The sequence below is a fragment of the Parambassis ranga genome, chromosome 2 (assembly GCF_900634625.1).
Source record: "Parambassis ranga chromosome 2, fParRan2.1, whole genome shotgun sequence".
Classification (NCBI taxonomy): Eukaryota; Metazoa; Chordata; class Actinopteri; family Ambassidae; genus Parambassis; species Parambassis ranga.
Genome location: NC_041023.1, coordinates 9,922,486 through 9,940,469, shown reverse-complemented (window position 1 = coordinate 9,940,469; position 17,984 = coordinate 9,922,486). Strand labels below are relative to the sequence as shown.

The 17,984-nt window shown below is 42.2% G+C and overlaps 1 protein-coding gene across 4 annotated transcripts in view; it reads left to right on the top strand.

Moving 5' to 3' along the window:
* The first annotated feature begins 10,519 nt into the window (after positions 1-10,519).
* runx1t1 (RUNX1 partner transcriptional co-repressor 1) overlaps positions 10,520-17,984 on the top strand; it is a 48,761-nt gene continuing 41,296 nt past the window's right edge. For all 4 annotated transcript variants that reach the window (XM_028399336.1, XM_028399339.1, XM_028399337.1 and 1 more), the window contains exon 1: positions 10,520-11,037. In XM_028399336.1, coding sequence (XP_028255137.1) covers positions 11,010-11,037 — 28 coding nt within the window. In that variant the 5' untranslated portion in view covers positions 10,520-11,009. The remainder of the gene's footprint in view (positions 11,038-17,984) is intronic.

Genomic DNA, 17,984 nt, shown 5'->3' with positions numbered 1-17,984 from the left:
GTATTAGGAGGGAACGTGGAGCTGTTTCACTATCAGCAAGGACACATGAGTTTGATTCCTACGTGGGATCTTTATTTGTTTTTTTGATGTTCCCATCATGAGTAGATTCATTATATTTTAAAGATTTTATCCCTCAGGAATGCTGTCAATGATTTCTTAGATAAACAGATTTGTTGGTCAGTTCATGTTTCCTGAGCCTTTCTTGTGAAGCTGTTGCCTCTGTGCTGTGGACCGTTTTCCTGTGACACCTTACTTATACAGTCTTTGAAGTGTCTTCTGATGAAATGAGGTCAAAAGGAAAGTCATGGAAGTTTTTTCACGTGCTGGGATCTCTCCGGGGGAAACGCTTCAGTGCTTCTCAGAGAATCAGCCATGTGTGAGCCAACACATAAACAGTCACCTTGTCAATCAGTCAGCCAGTCAGTCAATAAGTCAGAAGGCCTTCCTACGCAGTCATCCATCTATCCAGCAAACCCACGACTGATTGTTCTCTGTCCTTCTCACCTGATCAACCATCATTTTCCAACCCAAGCCAGCCGCAGAGACCTGAATGATCCTTGGTGTCTCCTCCACTTACTGATGCTCGGCCGAGTTATGCCTCACTCTACACATCAGGGTGGTCCCAGCGTTTACATTTTTTTTTCTTTTCTGAAACCAGTTTGTAGTCCCAGTCCCATTTAATTTGAACAATTAAATTAAAGTTGATAAAAGTGACACTTTAAATATTCCTGTTAGTTGGCACAAAAAGCATCCTTATCCAGCAGGAAAGCAGAATGTGTTAATGTCGAACATTGCTCCTGGTTTTATACAATCAGCTACACATGACATCTTTATTATTTAAGGCACTTCCCCTCATTGCATATTGATTCAGAATCAAATAAAAAAAAAAGAAAATGGAGAAATAATTTCTGTCTCTTCTGCTCTTTTGAAAAAAATTAGTGTGCTTGTGAGGCCACTGAATTGGCATAATTACATGGGTTTAAATGCAAATTTACAATGTGCTTATTAATTCTATTCTGCTCATTTCAAATGACTGACTGCACTTAATTAAATCAGATTGATTAGACCTTTTCTAGACTTTCCCTTTACAACCACATAATTATGACAAATAGAGCCACTTGACACCAAATCTACAGCTCAGGACTGAGCTTTCTTTTCTCTGCCCTTCAGGGTCTTTCAGGTCCTGTGTGGGGATCCACAGTCACACCAGCGTTGAACTGGGTCACTGTGTTATCTTGAATGAAGAGTGTTTATGTATTCAGCGGTTTGAGGGCATGGACCTGTTGTTTTACCAAATCATTCATGAAAATATGACGTCAGCCATTACCTCCACACTCACACACCTCTTCTCATATGTGAAAGTGATGAAAATGGCCAGAACAGCAGCCTTCATGTGGAAGTGGATTTCTGTCTGATATACTTAAGCAAGCAAACAAAAAAAGAGCTGATGATTAAGTGCATCAACTTTTTTTAATAATCATTTCTTAATGTGGTTCTCAGCTGGAATATTAATAACTCCAATATGTGGTGGAGCTTAAAACAAAGGAAAAGATGACTGACAATTAGAAGGTAGAGAAAAACAATGTGCAGAAAACATATTCAAAGAAATGTAATATTTAAAAAGCAGCACCCCAGGACCTGGCGAGTTAATGGCTGAAAGGGCTCCTGCTCCTCAAGTGTTTTTCTGAGCTTTGATTGCAATTTGGAAAAGGAATTATCTCATCGGGGTGCGTGGGTGGAGGGAGGTCGGATCTGACTGTGAAGTGCTTGTCATTACCAAGATCGCTCCCCTTGTATTTTCCCTTGTTCTCTTTGTCTACCTCGTTCCCTCTCTCCCCTTTGTCAGACTCCCTCGTCGTGGCTCCAACTGTAGCAAAAACACTGTTCAACACAAAACACTGCTGAACACAACACACACGTTGTATTCAAGTGCACATATGCCCAACCACTCTGCATGTATGCTGCAGGAAACATATGAAACATTTCCTCCCCTGATAAAAACTGATGGTCTGCGATTATTGCATTAAAATGCTGGAACAATTCCAAGTACATGAATCGACACCTCGGTTCACTCTCACCTTCCCACCACACACACACACAAACGTGTACATGCATACTGAACCTGTCTCTCTCATCATCAATGCACCGCCATGCAGACAGGTTCATTTTCCACATTCCTTCTCCCTCCCTCACCTCCATTGATTTGACAATCACTGTGTAATCTTGAGCTTGAATGACTCTTTTTAAAAATGCCATGGGCACTGGGGTCATGATTTTTCCCCTTAATTACTGTGCCACATTATCACCATAAAGCACTTTCCACCTCTCTCACACTTCTAATTACATTGTTCCGATTGCCGTGACACATCTTTTCATTTGCTGATGCACTTCGCGAGCTTATATATGTGTGAGAAAGAGAGAAAGCAGAGAAAGAGGAAGATTGAATCTTCACTAAATAAATGTTAGAAATCATTTTTAACACTCATGTCTGGAAGCCATGACATTTAAAGGAAATAATGGCTAAATATCTGAGTCACCTGACATAGCTGACGCACAGAAATTTTGCAGACAGCTGAAATATTCCAAACCATCATCTGTAGTTTATTTTAAAGATGGCCATGACATTTGAATTAGCACTTTGTTGCAGTCCGTCCCTTCATTCTAAATTATGGTTTTCCAGGTTTTGTGAAAATAGAGAATTATTTTGCCAAAGGATAACTGTGGAATGTAAAAATCACTTACACTAATCTATAGATCAATGCACACTGCATTAGCTGCTTCAAACACAATACTTGTTTATGTCAATTAAAACACGCCTGCCAGCTGGAAGTCTCTTTTGTTGGAGATCATTTAAACAGCATCTACTATTTGGATGGATTTATTTAAAAAGAAACAATCTATTTTCTATTTATAAGTTTTCCAAATCTAAAGGTGAATGTGTTTCTTTACAGGTCTATAGAAATAACCACATTTAATATTATGCTATGTTGGGCTGGACTTTCCTAATTTAAACACCCTCCACATCTCCCACCATCAGCCCATTTTACTTGTCACTGTGTTCCAAAAAACAATTTTGAGGTGGTTTCCACTGGTTTTTCAGTGGGATGGGGGAAGGGTTCGGAGGCTGCGGTTTCACCAGGTGGGCTCTTTTCTAAATGGCCGTTGCTCACTTAATGTGCCCATTAAATGCAGTGAAGTGGTGATACTGTTGGACAACCCTTTCCTCTGCGAACACTGTCTGAACCCTTGTGTGTTTTCCACTGGTGGTCTCCATTCGTCTTACCACACCACTCCCTCTCTCCTCAAACCAAAGCCATACACACTGACAGGGAAAACTGTATGTGACGTATAAGGCTTCTATATGGTGTTGGTGTAGCTTGGGAAAAGGGCAAAATTAGTGAGAGAGACACTGAGAGGAGCAGTAAATCAGCTTTATGATGTGTCGGGCAGAGTTCAAAGTCAGGGCAAATAATTAGACTTAGCTTCATGCATAAGCTAAATAATGTAAATGTATGTACAGTAGTATAAGAGCTAAATTAATTTAAATACTCCATATAACTTCATATACATTTTTATTCCTCTTTGTTACTTTTGTCTGTGCCCTGTGGTTTGGTTAAAGTGCTTCTGGTAAGTCTAAATATGTTGACCAATCCTGCTTTACCTCAAAATAAACAAATCAATTCAATCATTATTTTTCATCAATCATTCAATCATCTTCCTATAATAAAAGATACATTACTGTCTGTATTCTACAGGAAATAGAAAAAGCAAAGGCAACAAAGAGTTGAAGCAAAACATATCTGATCAAATTTTTTTCTATTTCAGTTCATCTGTTGCCATCAGCAGTGAGATAATCTAGTGTACATACATCTCATTACTGTCATGCTTTTGTCAGTGATATTATTATCCTTTCAAATGGAAAACAATCATAAATGTGCCATAACACTGCAGCTAACACCCACACTAACATTGTTGCTCTCATTATGCCGTATGCACAGTCCAAGGTCACACATATACAGGGGGATACACACACGCACACACTCATGGACAATACCTCACTAATAATGCAAGACTGCACTGCATGATGACTCTTCAATGGCTTCACTGATGTGAAGTGAGGTGGAGGTTCTGAAAGGGATGAGAAAGAGCTGGGTGTGGCATGAGGTAGCAGGATGTCAGCGTGTGCACATAAGTGCATGTTGGAAGAGGTGAAAATGAACGTGTGTGTGTGTTTCTGCATTGGCGTATGAATGTGACTTATACGGTGTGCATTGCTTTGAGCCTTTGATGACCTTTGCATGTTGCTGCTGTGAGCAGAGTGACCCGGCTGTACTCATTAAAACCAATGGAACGGATCATTCCCTGCTAATTGTTTTCCACTGACAAATGGCTCCTCTGACTCCCAAAGACTGCTGCAGGGGCCCTGCCTGCCTAGAGCACACTGACTTCACTAATGAGAACTGTCGGTCTGTGAGTGTGTGTGTGTCGTGAGCGGCAGTGTGTAAATGTATGTCTGTGTGCGCGTTTGTGTATACTGTATTTGTCGTGCCTGTCTCCCTCACTGTGCACTGGCATGTGTAAAGTCGGAAACGGTGCTACATTAGGCTCAACATAAGCCATTAAGGCATTTTTCTCTTGTCAATCATCCTAACACCGAGATATTGTTAACAAGTAAAGTACTGTATCTAACTGCTTAAAAAGTCATTATTTACACTGAACACATTTCATGCAATGTGTGGATGACAATCATTATGGTACTTTTACACTGCACGTAAAATATTTTTACTGTGTCAGCCTCAGCCCGGCTGTTGTCATTCAAAATCACATAAATAAAGCTGTTTTACACCATTTAACATGCATACACATTCAGCTTGGTTCAAGCAGATACTATATTATATTGATTTGCCAATCCTATTAACAGGACAATGTCATCATTAGGGCCACAGACATTTTATTGTATTTTCTGTGTATATAATTGTGACTTTTTTTTAACTGATTCAGATTTTTTTCTTGGATTTCTGTTTAAAAAACTGAGGAAAAAATGTTTGTGATCAAATAATTGATAACTTAATAATCCTCTCCTATACATCAGTTCTGTCCTGACATGGCAGTGGTTCAGATTGTTTGGGCTCCAGTCTGACAGGGTCAAGGTTTAAAGATAGATAACTAGCCGTTCTATCTCACACACACACACACCTTCCTTTCCTCTTTTCCACCTGTTCCATGGTCTGCTGGGTGACTGTGAATCCTATTAGGGAACACCCCTCAGCCCCTCCCCAGCCACACTATACCTGGCACTAATCCATCAGAGGGGCAGTCAGGCTGTGCACCACCCCGCCACCACCCATCCCTGCTACCCGCCAATGCCCAGTGCCGCAGCAGAGGCCCCAGCTGGGGGACCGCCAAAGCTCGGTCGTTATCAGATGACGGATAGCTTCATATCAGGTGTGTAAAGCGAGCGAGCAATGGAGAGGGCCATCTGGCTGATGATTTGGGGGAAGTTGGGAAGTCGGGTCTGCAAGTGAGGTATAGCAAGGTGGGTGATGATGATGGATGGGGCGAGCAGCATCGCCGCCAATCACAGCAACCTTTGGCAGCAACACATACATGTGTAGATGAAGTGTTACACAGCCACAATATGGGAATGGTTTAACACTGGCTATTTGGTGTACTGCATTTCCATTTATAATGCATACAGGCTCACTCCAACTCCACCTACTGACATCTTCTCTTTACCTTTAAGTATTTGTCCCATCTATTCTATCTGTTTCTCGGTTTTTAACATGCTGTGGCAACATTGAAACTTCAGTCCACGCAGCAGACGTGTGGCTTGGTGGCACTCTTTTTCCACCTATGTCAAAACACCTTTTTCTTATGGTGATATTGTAGAGTGTTGATGACGTTTTTCCATTATGGTATAACATCCAAAGGCATTAAATGTGTGCTTGTGTGCTGAGAATAAACAGTGAAACAGCAAAATTGTGTTCATCAGAGTGGGTGAGAAGTCGAGAACACACTTGTGTCTCCCAAGACAAAGGAGTGATGTTAGGTGGTTAATTACTTTCAGAGCTGACATGCAGATTCATCCATTGAATTGTGCTGTACACTTGTTTCACCAACATATAGAGACTCAGAAGATGATTCATCAGCTGGGCGACAACAAAGGGATTAGAACAGCTGTCGAAGAGAAGCAAGAAGGGAATGAATTACAAAGGGCAAAACCTTCAGAGAAATGAAAATGCCTATTGCTTTTCTTTATAAATGAGTTACTTCTTGTTGGAGGAAAACTATGAGTATAGTATAACTGTATGTCTATATAAGCCCTTAATGCATATACTTTTGTGAGTTATGGCACATATAAAATTTTAATGGTGAGTATATCTGGCTTCTTAATTTGCACACACAAATGTTGTAATGGTCTCATTGACTGAGTGTGTCACCAGTTGTTAAAACATGGTCCTGTCTTGGCAAATTAATTCACTCCATCATCCCCCAGTGTAAAATCAGGTCTCAACTTTCAGCAGCTCTGCTCACTTCAAAATAACAGACTTTCTATAAGACCGCCTGATGAGGAAATCATTTTCTTGCATCTTTCTTACTCTTGAATTTGTAACTTTTTTTCCCGCTACCCAACTGAGGAGAAGAGGAGATGAATGTAAAGAGAGAGCGAGAGAGTAGACCTAATCTACATAGAAGGTGAAAGACATGTAAATATGTCATTTTTGGTGTTGATGTACACAAAGACGTTTTTACAGTTATCTAAAAATTGGTCCACTGAGGGCGATTTTTGATCAGATAAATGAAAAGTTGTTGCCTAACTGTACATATTTGCTTGCTGTCAGGATATTTTCCATAGAAGTTGGAGTTGCTCATTTACATTCTCATGGAGAAAGGTGAGGTTGTCAGTTTTCGCCCACTTACTTTTGCTTGGTTGAATTTCAATAATACCCCAGTGAGGGAGTAAGACTTTCTCTCAACGCTCTACCTGCATAAGGTGCTGCACTGCAGCTGCCATCATATTATGCAGCTCTGTCTCTATACACCTCGCTCAAATTCACCTTCCCGACTCTGCCTAGAATGATGAGTGATTTTGTTTGGGAATAATTTGTGTAGCACACCATATGTAAATATTTAATTATTTTGTGACAGGGGGGAAAAAAAACTGCATTTGATTCAGACTGACACTACGTCAATGGAGCAATGCTGTGCGGTGGCAGGTTAAACAAAATTCACCCAAATATCTGAAAATATTAAATTTGATGCTGTTAAGAAAATCTCTGACTCTTTCCGTGTACACACTCCAACCAATTAACCTTGTGAGGGCATTCAATAAAAGCCACATTTTTTCCCCTTGACAGACTGGCACTCCCTGTCTCCATCAATGCTGCTTTTCTTTTCTATCACAGATTCATCAAATATTCACTCTGTGCTGAATCACTTGAGAACAACTCAAAAAAAGTTACTGTTACCTTGGACATGACTAAAAAAGAATTTACTTGCTGGTTGCGCTCCAATTCTCAAACAGTTCAATCTGCAGAGGAATTTTACTTTTCAGAGCTAAGCAGAAATGAAAGCCCTCGGTTCAACAAGTGTTTTCACTCTCACTGGTATTGTGTGAATGTTTCCTTGCAAGAATGTACTGTACTCTACATGTATATGCTGGTTTGCTACAGCCATACCAGGAGACTTCAAAGTGCAGATGAATACCCTGAAATGAGACACAGACAGATAAAGTTGCAGAGGCTCTGGGTTTTATAGACAGATAAGCTTAACTGACAAAACAAATTGTGTATTAAAGAAAACTCATGAAACTAACACTTGAGTGTGGTATGGACCTTCTTTTTTGCAGCAGTCACCCCTGCTGGCCGCTACAAAGAATGCGGGTTTAAACTACTCTAACACTGGCTTCACATTTTGGACTCCGAGGTTACGTCTATGATAAGTGAGTTTACTGGGATGTTCTGCAGAATCCTCATTTCAGAGGATAGCCGAACCTTAACACCACAGGTCAGTTTCTTAAGCACGGGCTAGTGAAATACAATCTCAGAAGCTTCATCATTGCGCGCTCACCTTTGAGGTTTGTTTACGTTAATATTCCATAGGTAGGTCAGATGCACATTAACACTAGGTGAGCTGAGTATTTCTTCTCCTCCAGCTTTTCTATCAGCAGCCATGTTGATGATGTTGAGGGTGGGCGGCCAGGCCTCGGGCAATGCTGATCAAATGCCAGATAATTACAGGGATTTGACTGACACTTGTTTACTGTCAACTCTCCATTTATATTCTGCCTTTGTCCTCATGCATATAAAGTGAGTGTGTGTGTTTGTCTGTGTGTGTGTGAGAGAGAGAAAGAGAGACTGTTACAGGTGGCCGCCCAGTAGGTGGGAAAATGCAGGAAGTCTGCTTGTCTGTGTCCACATGTATCAGACGCAGCATGTTTTTCCCTTCCAGAGGCGAGGTATCCTGTGTGTGTGTGTGTGTTTGTGTGTGTGTATGTATGTCGCCGATCACACTGGGCGGCTGACTTCCAGGAACCCCTGCAGCAAAAACAGGCACTGTGTGTTTCCTGCTCTCACACACCATTATCACAGGACACACACACACATACATGGATCATTGCCCTATTCTCTTTTCCCTTGCAGGTTTCCTCAACGCCAATCCTTGTGCCTCCGGCTGTCAAGATGTTTCGCTGTGATTGTCATGAGAGAACTTGCGCTCCGGACACAAACAGGCGAGGAGTGACGACATCCTCACAGTGCTGCTGGTCTCTATGGCCACAGTAGGCTGCTGACTTTGAATGGGCATGTTACTTCTACACCTACTCTGACCTTTTCAAGTGTCTCATTCAGAGGCCACTTTTTTCTCAGGTATGTACTCACCACCGCAGACTTCCTCATTTCACCATGAATCATTTCCTTCTCTTATCATTCACTGATCCTTCCCTGCTTTTCCATGGTCCACCTTCTCTCAAGATATCTATTCACACATCCCATAGCCTTTGTCAGAGACTGACAAAAGAACCCAGGCAGGAAAATGTAAGTGGAGTCCAAGTGCTAGAGACTGTATCTATACATGTTGCCTGTGAGAGAACAGTGTAACCTCTCCCGACAAAAAGGCAGAGATGAGAAAGGGAAAGATGAGAAATTCACAATGGTACTGTTGCAAACAATTGCCATTAATGGCATCATCCTTTCCCCACAGAGATTGCACTGAGGGAACAACGAGCTCTGTGATGATGGTACCATACAGTACAGGCAAAATGTAAGAAATGTTTTCATTGTGACGATGCTCTATTGAACCAGATAGATTCAGAAAAGATTCACGTTTGCCCATTAAATCACACTGAGCAAGATAACCTTTACAAAGTGTCACCTTTGTAATGGATGGAATTAGAACCCACATCTCATCACAATATAAAGGGATGTCAAGCAACAAAGTCAGGTTTAGATAGAACAAAATAGATAGAATGTTTATTAGATGTTATGGACGGGCAGCGGTGCATGACTTGTTCATCCATGCAGTTCAAGTGGACCAGTTGTTATCACCGAGTTGTAAACGTAGCTTCTGCTCTGTGCTTTCACTGGCTCTGCGGGCGAGATGATTTCCAGATGGTCCGGGGAAAGTGTTTGCCTTAGGTTACTGCAGGCCAACCCGCCTGCGCCTTTTGCAGCTGAGAGAAAGATAGAGATGCAGTGTGTGTGTGTGTGTGTGTGAAGTACAGGCATGCATCACACAGACCTACTTTTTTTCTTGCACACAAACATAACAATGAACGAGACCTTCAAGCATTCAGCTGGCTGGTTGTGCTTTATGACACTTACTGATGTTTGTGTGAACAAGTGGTTCTCAAAGTAGGGTTCCAGGACCATTACAGGTCCCTCAGGGATAAAGGAAAAGACAATTTATGTGTCTTGCTTGGTCCATGCTGATCTGATGGTTTTATCTCTTTTACATCAGTTTATTTACTTGTTTCCATCGCCGCTCTCTTCTGCCTCAGTCTTTTATTTTTACTGTAAAGTTGGGGTTCAAAGGAGATTTACTCACTTTTGAGAACAACATCAAGTGGCCATTTGTGGAACTGCAGTTTTGACATTCCTGTACTGGCTTCATGACTCAGCTGGGGAGGTTACCATTTTCTAAGCCTGAGCATGTTTACATTCATCGCTGCTAAAGCCTGATGTTAGCGTGTGTGTCCAGTGTGGAAGGACTTTAGATCAACTGAGGTCAATTAGATCAACCGATGATGACTTAAATGTGCATCCTGACATGTAATATTGTTTAAAGCAGACTTGACGTGAAAATGCCTCATGAGCCACTGGTACACAAGAAAACACTTCGACTTGACCTGACCCTGCTTTTTTCCAACTTGTTTTAGGACACACAGATGCTGGCCGCTCCCCTGTCGCCTCCTCCTCCCCCTCCTCCCCTCATCCTCCTCCTCAGCAGCGCTTCAGTCCCGCCCATCGCCACCTGGCTCTGCTGTGCACCGCCGACTGGAGGCAGAGCGCCGCTACTCCTCTTCCCTACGCCAGCGGAGAAGCAGATCACAAGGAGCCTGACACCGAGGGTCTGTGCATGATTCTCTCTCACATTTAAAAGCAGCTTTCCTGTCGGAACTGAGACCACCGTTTAAAGGATTCTGGAAGAAAGTGTGGCTATTCAAAGAAATCAGACGGGTGCCCTGCGCCGTACAGCATCCTCCCTCTGCATCTCCTTCTCATCTCTCCTCCTTCTTCGCCTCTGCGCCTTCACAAGACTCCCGGCTCTCCCACCCTGAAAACCCCCAGTGACTGATCACTTATTGCAACCCGCGAGCGAAGCAGCCCCTTCTTTTTTCTTTTGTCGGAGTTTGAAACACATTTCTGAGCTGCTGGAAGTATTACCGTCACAACCTCCTGAGAGCTGGCTGGACTCTTCTCGTCTTCCCGACACAGGCGGATCATCGAGGGGACCGTGAGCGGAGTCAAAGGGACTGGAAATTATTTAGCCCTCTCACATCGACGTACCGCATGGTGGGAATTTCTGCTTCTTTTCAGTGTAAGTGCTCTTTTTCTCTCTTTTGCTTGATATGATAATAATTTGATTTTCAGGTTCGCCTCGGTGGATTGTTTTTGCGCCATCATGGATATATATATACATGCGCAAAATTATGAGACAAATATGCTGAAATTGCTGCTGACCCACCAAAGAAATTCACATCTTTGTACTTAGTTTCATAAACAGACTGTGAGGAGCTCCAATGCACTAAACGTGCATGTTTGTTTAATAATAACCAAAGACAGCCTACACTGTTTTTGTTATAGTTACATAAATATTTCTTTTTAATATCTGTGAAGACCTGCAGCAGATCTATTCCACGGGCGGACAATGCGTCTGTGCGGTGCATAATAACAATCTGTGTGTGTACCAAAACACATAGGAAACAGGGCTGAGCAGGGAACATTAAGGAAAAAAAGATATTAAAACAATAAAGCTGCATTTACACAGAGCATCGCGTAGTAGTTTAGGTCAATTAGTATCACAGAATGAACTGTTTAAATATTGACAGACGCTGCAGCTGCATGGACAGTTGTTTGCGGGCAACAGGCAACTTCAGTTCACCGATCAAGTCCGTTCAAAATCAATCAATCACATCAACTGACAGATAAACAGACGTGTCTGATTTATTCTTTTCCAAAACACGCGATTATCAATCTCTGATTGTCCATTCACTTAGAAGAAATAGATCATATTCTTGAATACTGAAGTAAAAAAAGGCTAATTCTTGATAAAAAAAAATGCCGAAAAAATATTTTCTCTGTGCTTCCAAGATGTTTTTGTTGAAAAGAATGTGGAGAACAGCTTTTGCCATCTGCCCTGTATTTTGTGCTGCTTCTCTTTTCCTCCCTCTCTCTTTTTTTCTCTCATCTCTTCTCGGGAGTCCTGGAAAGTATTTAGAGAGATTTTGCATTTCAGAGTGCGCGTATGAAAACATCCTCCGGAGCGCTGACACAACTGTCAAACCCATGTGAAGTTTCCATCTCCACCCGCTGAGACTTTGTCATCATCACATAACCAAAAGGCACCAAAAACGGAATCTTTTCTTCATAACGGCGTGGCGTACTGTATATGGCTGAAATTAAAGGGGGGGATGTATTTTTATACCAGTGGGAAAAAGGAGCAGACATGCGGGTTATAGGGAGGGAGAGAGGATGCTATGGCACAACCTGCTGTCGGAGCTGTTCTCACGGCTTAGAGCAAAGAAAGAGAGCAAAATATAGAATATATCCTGGAAAACCACAGGGCTTATTTGGAGATTTTTTTATGATGAGTTTTTAGTCCAAAGCAGAGCTTTGTAAGCAGAATGATCTCACAAGCAGTGCAGAGGTGGAGTATCTGAGACAGGGAATCATTATGAGGATGCTGCAAGCACAAAATAACACATTAGTAATGATAAGGAGCTGCTTCTATCAGTGGACATTATATGTCATTATTCACTGCAGTGGTCAGAGCAAGTGACTTGACCGTCATTTATTGTGTCATCTGTTGTGTTTTTAGCCCATTCTTTCAGCACTGAGACTCCCATGAAAGTAGTGACTTGACTGAAAAGACCATTACCTGGAGTGTGTGTGTTTACAGAGATAAAGCGAGAGACAGGGAGAGAGGAGTAAATGAAAAGTAAACAAAGCCAGTGACAAGGGGAGAGTAAATGATAAGTGCTGTTTGCAGGTTATCACTGTGTGTGTGTGTGTGTGTGCACTGTATAAACAGGCTTGTATTAACGATAGCTGCTAAACTCTCTGTGGTCCAGCATCAGCTAGCACTTCCAGGGGCCATCTGCCCAACCACCAGCCTGCCTCACACCTGTTCTCCCTCCCTCCCGCTCTTCCCCCGCCTCCTCCTCCTCCTCCCAGCTCTAGGGCTATAGGGTCAAACGCATCAGACCACTGCACACACACACACACACACACACACACGGACGGCCTTACAAAAATGATGGCAGCCATTTTATTCTTGCCTTCACACACACACATACACACACAGAATCACATATACCCTGGTTTGGCAGTTCAAACTAGTGATGCTAAACTTACATGTCATGGCAGATGACACACACGTATACACACATGGCTTTCTAGTGCCATCCAAACACAGTGTTTAGATCACAGCTACATCAACAGTGCGTTACTATAATTTCAGATGTAAGAAAACACAGATTTCCCCTTAAGCACAGATCCACAGTGCTGTGATGTAATTATAAAGTACTTCTTTTGTGACACACAGTCATTTGGACATGGTCCAGGTTTGCTATATGGTGAATAAGTGATGATAAGGCAACAGAGTTAATATACAGACTACAATATGACGGAGCCCCATGTGTTCTTCTGTATCAGCTGTAAGGTTGTACACTTCCTGTTGTTATTTATAGAAGTCTGTACTGATGTTGCATGCTATTAAATGGTGACGCTCAGCATCAAGTGTAGGGTTTAACCTGTCCTTACAAGGAAAACATCAGTGGAAGTTGTTGTAAGGTCATGGAAGGGATCAGTGTTTATGTACCTATGTGCCCTCCTGTAGAGGTGGGAATACATCTAGTCACCACGGTAACCCAGAAAATGTAAGAGAAGCTTGTTGCAGATGACAGAGATTTGTCTTGTAATATTGTGGAAAGGTTGAAACTGTATGGTGATTCAATGCTTTAATTAAATGTGTTTATCTGGTGCTTCTAGTAGGCTACATACCTGAAATTTAACATAGCTGCCAGCCTATATGATCATTGTGGTCATTTCTAACACTTGATGTGTTTAAAGACCGAATATTTTAATTTATCACTTGACATGAAAGCAAGAGGGCCAAATGTCTGCTGCTGAAATGGATAGTAAAACCAGTGTTCCGTGAACTCCTTCAAGATGTATAGATCTGTTCTGATTATTCAGAGCTGTCTGTTACCAAGTCCCAGAGTGAATTATAGATTAAATCGTGTGTGTGTGTGTGTGTGCGCACAGACATACACACAAACGTGCCACAGTAGATCGATGAGCCCATTGATGGTTATCAGTGAGAGGGCAGTTCTCTTCACTGCTTATTGAATTTCATCACCCATGAAAGAGCAGCATTGGTATAAAAAGGGCTTGCAGGTAGGTGTGTGGTTTCTCTGAAGGCTCACTGTGCTGCACTGTGTATGTGGTGTGTGTGTTCACACTCACAACAAGCAAGAGGTCTTTGTTTTTTATTGTGAGTTGGCCTTTACAGGACCTTATTTAACGTCAAAGTCAACAGTGAGCACTACAAACTGATTTTACTGGCCTTGTTTGAGTTTTTACTCCAGATAACACGAGACTTACTGGGCAAGTGAAAAAGAGGCCAGCAGGGCAGAGTCTGACAATTCATCAAGTTTCATGGAGGTTTTTACAGCTCAGGTCACTTAAGAAACAAATAACGATTCAGATTGGTTCCTGTAGGTGATTTTTTTTCTTCTTCTTCTCAGCAGCAGCTGCAAAGGGAGTGTCATTAAACACAGACAGCTGGGAGATGTAGTTTCTCAGGTGTTCGGTTGGGCGCTAACTGTAGCACACTCAGTGCTCCTCGGCTAAAACTGATAGACATGTGCAGGACGATATAAAGACACACACCGCTCACTCAGTCCTCTGTATAGACAGGGATTGAGTTTCTAATTAACTTTACTTTCTCTAACTGTATCGCTCACAGGCAGACTGACACACACACTCTCACACACACTCACAGAATCCATCTCTGTTAGGCTCCTTGGCTCCTTCTCATGATGTCTGTCCCCTCGCTCACTCTCTCTCTCTCTTCCACTGTTTATTTTCCTGCCTCCATCTGGAGTCGGCTGATATTGTAATCGCCCTAATGCACATTGCTTTCCCCTCTCACATACACACTCTCACACAAACACACATACATACAATGTGCCATCCTGACAAGCCCCTTTTCTTATTCCAAAAGATAAGCCACTGGATGTGATTGTGTGTGTGTGTGTTTGTGTGTAATGTAAGTGCACATGCAGGTGTCTACACAGTATGTCCAATGAATACAAAAGGACACACACACACACGTCTGCACTCTGCCAAAGGTAATGATATTGAATAGGCGCTTCTTAGTGATGTGAAGCGATGATAATGTGGCCGAGTGAAGATGTTACCCGTTATCGCTCACCTCCTCAATATTCACCTGTCACCCAATTTACATTTAAAGATTAAGGCAGAGGAAAGGAGAGGAATTCAGGGGTAGTGGGGGCACAAAAGTGTGTCTGTTTGTGGAGTTGTATATGTTTAAATGTGTGTGTCTTTGTGGAGGATTGGAAAGGAAAGAGATAACAGTGCTGCCATCTCTAATAGCTTTTTTTTGTTTTGTAATTCAGCAGAGGTTTGAGATGGGAGCACGCACACACACAGTGAGAACACACAGACAGGTTTGATTGATGGAACGTATGAGCTGTGAAACTATGCGATTAGGAGCCTCTTTGTCTCCTTAGTTCACGAGAGGGCAATTGTTGAAGAATAGACAGACTGGCTTTGCTACCAGTCCATAAAACCTGACCATAAAAGTTGTTTGTGTGTGTGTGTGTCTGTGTGAAAGAGAGAGAGAGAGAGAGAGAGAGAGAGAGAGAGAGAGGTGGAGGATTGGGGACAGACAGCTCTCTAAAACAAACAAACAGGCAGACAAATTGACAAAGAGCGACATGAAGAAAGAGGAAGTAGATAACAAAAGAGAAAGAGAAGGTGGGGAGAAACCTCAACCTCAGCTCTGTCACGCTTTGGTGGTTTTAATCATCCAAACTGAGGTCGCTTCCTTAAATTCAACATCGTTCACATGCATGAACACGAGAAAATTTCTTTTCTATTCTTTTTTTTCAACAATTTACGATCACCATCTCGTGTTATCAGCGTGGATGTTTGATTTACAGCTCAGTTCTCTCTCATTAATTTTGATGTATGGATTTAGACAGTACACTTTATGAAAAGGGCAGCCGCTGGAGTGCAGCCCTGGCTAGCCTGGTAAAAAGAAGTGTAATTAAGATCAGCAGACAGACAGAGAGGGAGAGAGAGAGGGAGAGAGATAGAAGTGCAGATCAATAGACACAGACAGTGGGCCCTCTGTTTTTTTCCTCAGAGTATTGATGTGCTCAGTCAATTACATCGAGAGAGCAGAAGAAGAAGAAGAGAGATGGGGATGTAGGAGGCTGTGTTCAAAAAAAAAAAACACACATTAGGAGAGGTATGTGTGAGTGGCTAACGCACAGCAGAGTTTATTCTTTATAATAAATACAGTCAGTGTAGACACATTTGCTGCTGTTTTAAGAGCTTCAAGCCTTTTATCTATCAGCAGACACAACAAAATCATTGTTTCCTGTCCTTGCTGGTTAAAATCACACCACTACAGTCACATAATGAGACCCTCTTTCTTTTGTGGCTGAATTTGACTTGCATGATGATGATGGGTATTGTAGGAAGAGTGGGCTTCCAGCTGTTGTCAGTTAGTGTCACAGACAAACAGGGAGATGGGACAATGGGACGACGGCCGTTCTCTCCGTCTGATTGTCTTGTTGTCAAACCGACAGCAGGTGTCTCAGATGATAAACGCAGAGTGTCAATTATTTCGAGGAAGGGCCATTTTGGAAATTGGTTCAAAGAGAAAGAGCTGGAGTGGCAGAAGGGACAGTGGGGGTTACATAAAGAAATGGAAGGAGCTGGTCTATTTTCCCAAAATGGGGCCAAGTAAAAGCCTGTATTTTGTTTAACTTGAAGCGCATCTTGTCTGCGCCACCCCCTCCGAAACTCATCCAACATTCAATAGCCTGAATTGTTGCTAGCCACCCTGCATGTTTGTTTGCTCACAGTCTATGTAGTCTTCAGTGGCACCAAAATTGGAGTTAAAATTGATATTTGATGGCATTTCCATCTTCAAAGAAACATTATATTCAAAGTGATCACACACACTGTGGTGGCCATTTTTTATATTCAAAAAGCCAGATATTTCTGTCTGAAAATGGTGGTTAAGTAAAGGAAGCTCTGGCAATTCAGCCAGATCAGGGAGCTCTTACAGCTGCCTCTTCTCAAAGGATCTATAGACAGATAGATAGATAGATAGATAGATCTATCTATCTGTCTGTCTGTGGTGTCATCTGATACTTTGATGACCCCAGCTGCTCTTATGGATTTGCGATTGACAGCCCTTTAATCAAAGCATCTGTTCTTCCCCTCTGTCATGCTCCAACCATATGGACAAGCCTTCCTCAGCTGTGTATTTCATAGTAGCATACATGATGAGTCTCCGAGGTAACCGAACACCACATTTTAGAAATAAGATATGAATTATTGTTTTGGTCCTCACAGAATGTGCGTCTGCATTTCCATGTACCTTGAAATTTGTAGTATTTCATATCCAGTTAGCCGGCATGATAGTGGACCTGATCCGGCGGCGTGCTCTGAAGTTTTATGGCTCCTGCAGCGTACAGACGTGTTTGTCTTCTCAACGCGATAAAGCCATTCGTGGAAGAAACCAAGCTGTTTTTTTTTCCTCCAAGAGTTAAACAGCTCCAGATTGCAGCGTAACTCTTTAAACGCTGAGAGTAGGTGCAGCGCAGAGGAGGGAGAAGGGCTCTCACGGAGCAATGAAAATCCAAGAGAGAGAGAGAGCATAAATCCGTCTCCCCTTGTAAGGTCCGAAATTTTTTTGCAGATGTTTCAAGATGTTTGGCCCAAGTGATGGTAATTTCTTGCCCATCTGCCTTCTCTCCTCCCCCATGTCTCTTTATCAACATCTGGTTTTCGGTGCGGCGGGGAAACAAGTATCCTTTATAACCCAAGGGTTCCCAGCTCCCCCTCTGCTTGTGCTATTAACTTAACCTCAACTACTGCTCTCTCTCTGTGCACACATATTCACATATGCTAACCATTAGAAAGTCATACCATTCAGAAAATGTAATAACTTTCAGTTAGAGGCGGAGATAAAGTATTTTGGCTTTTTTGTTCGCTCTTCAC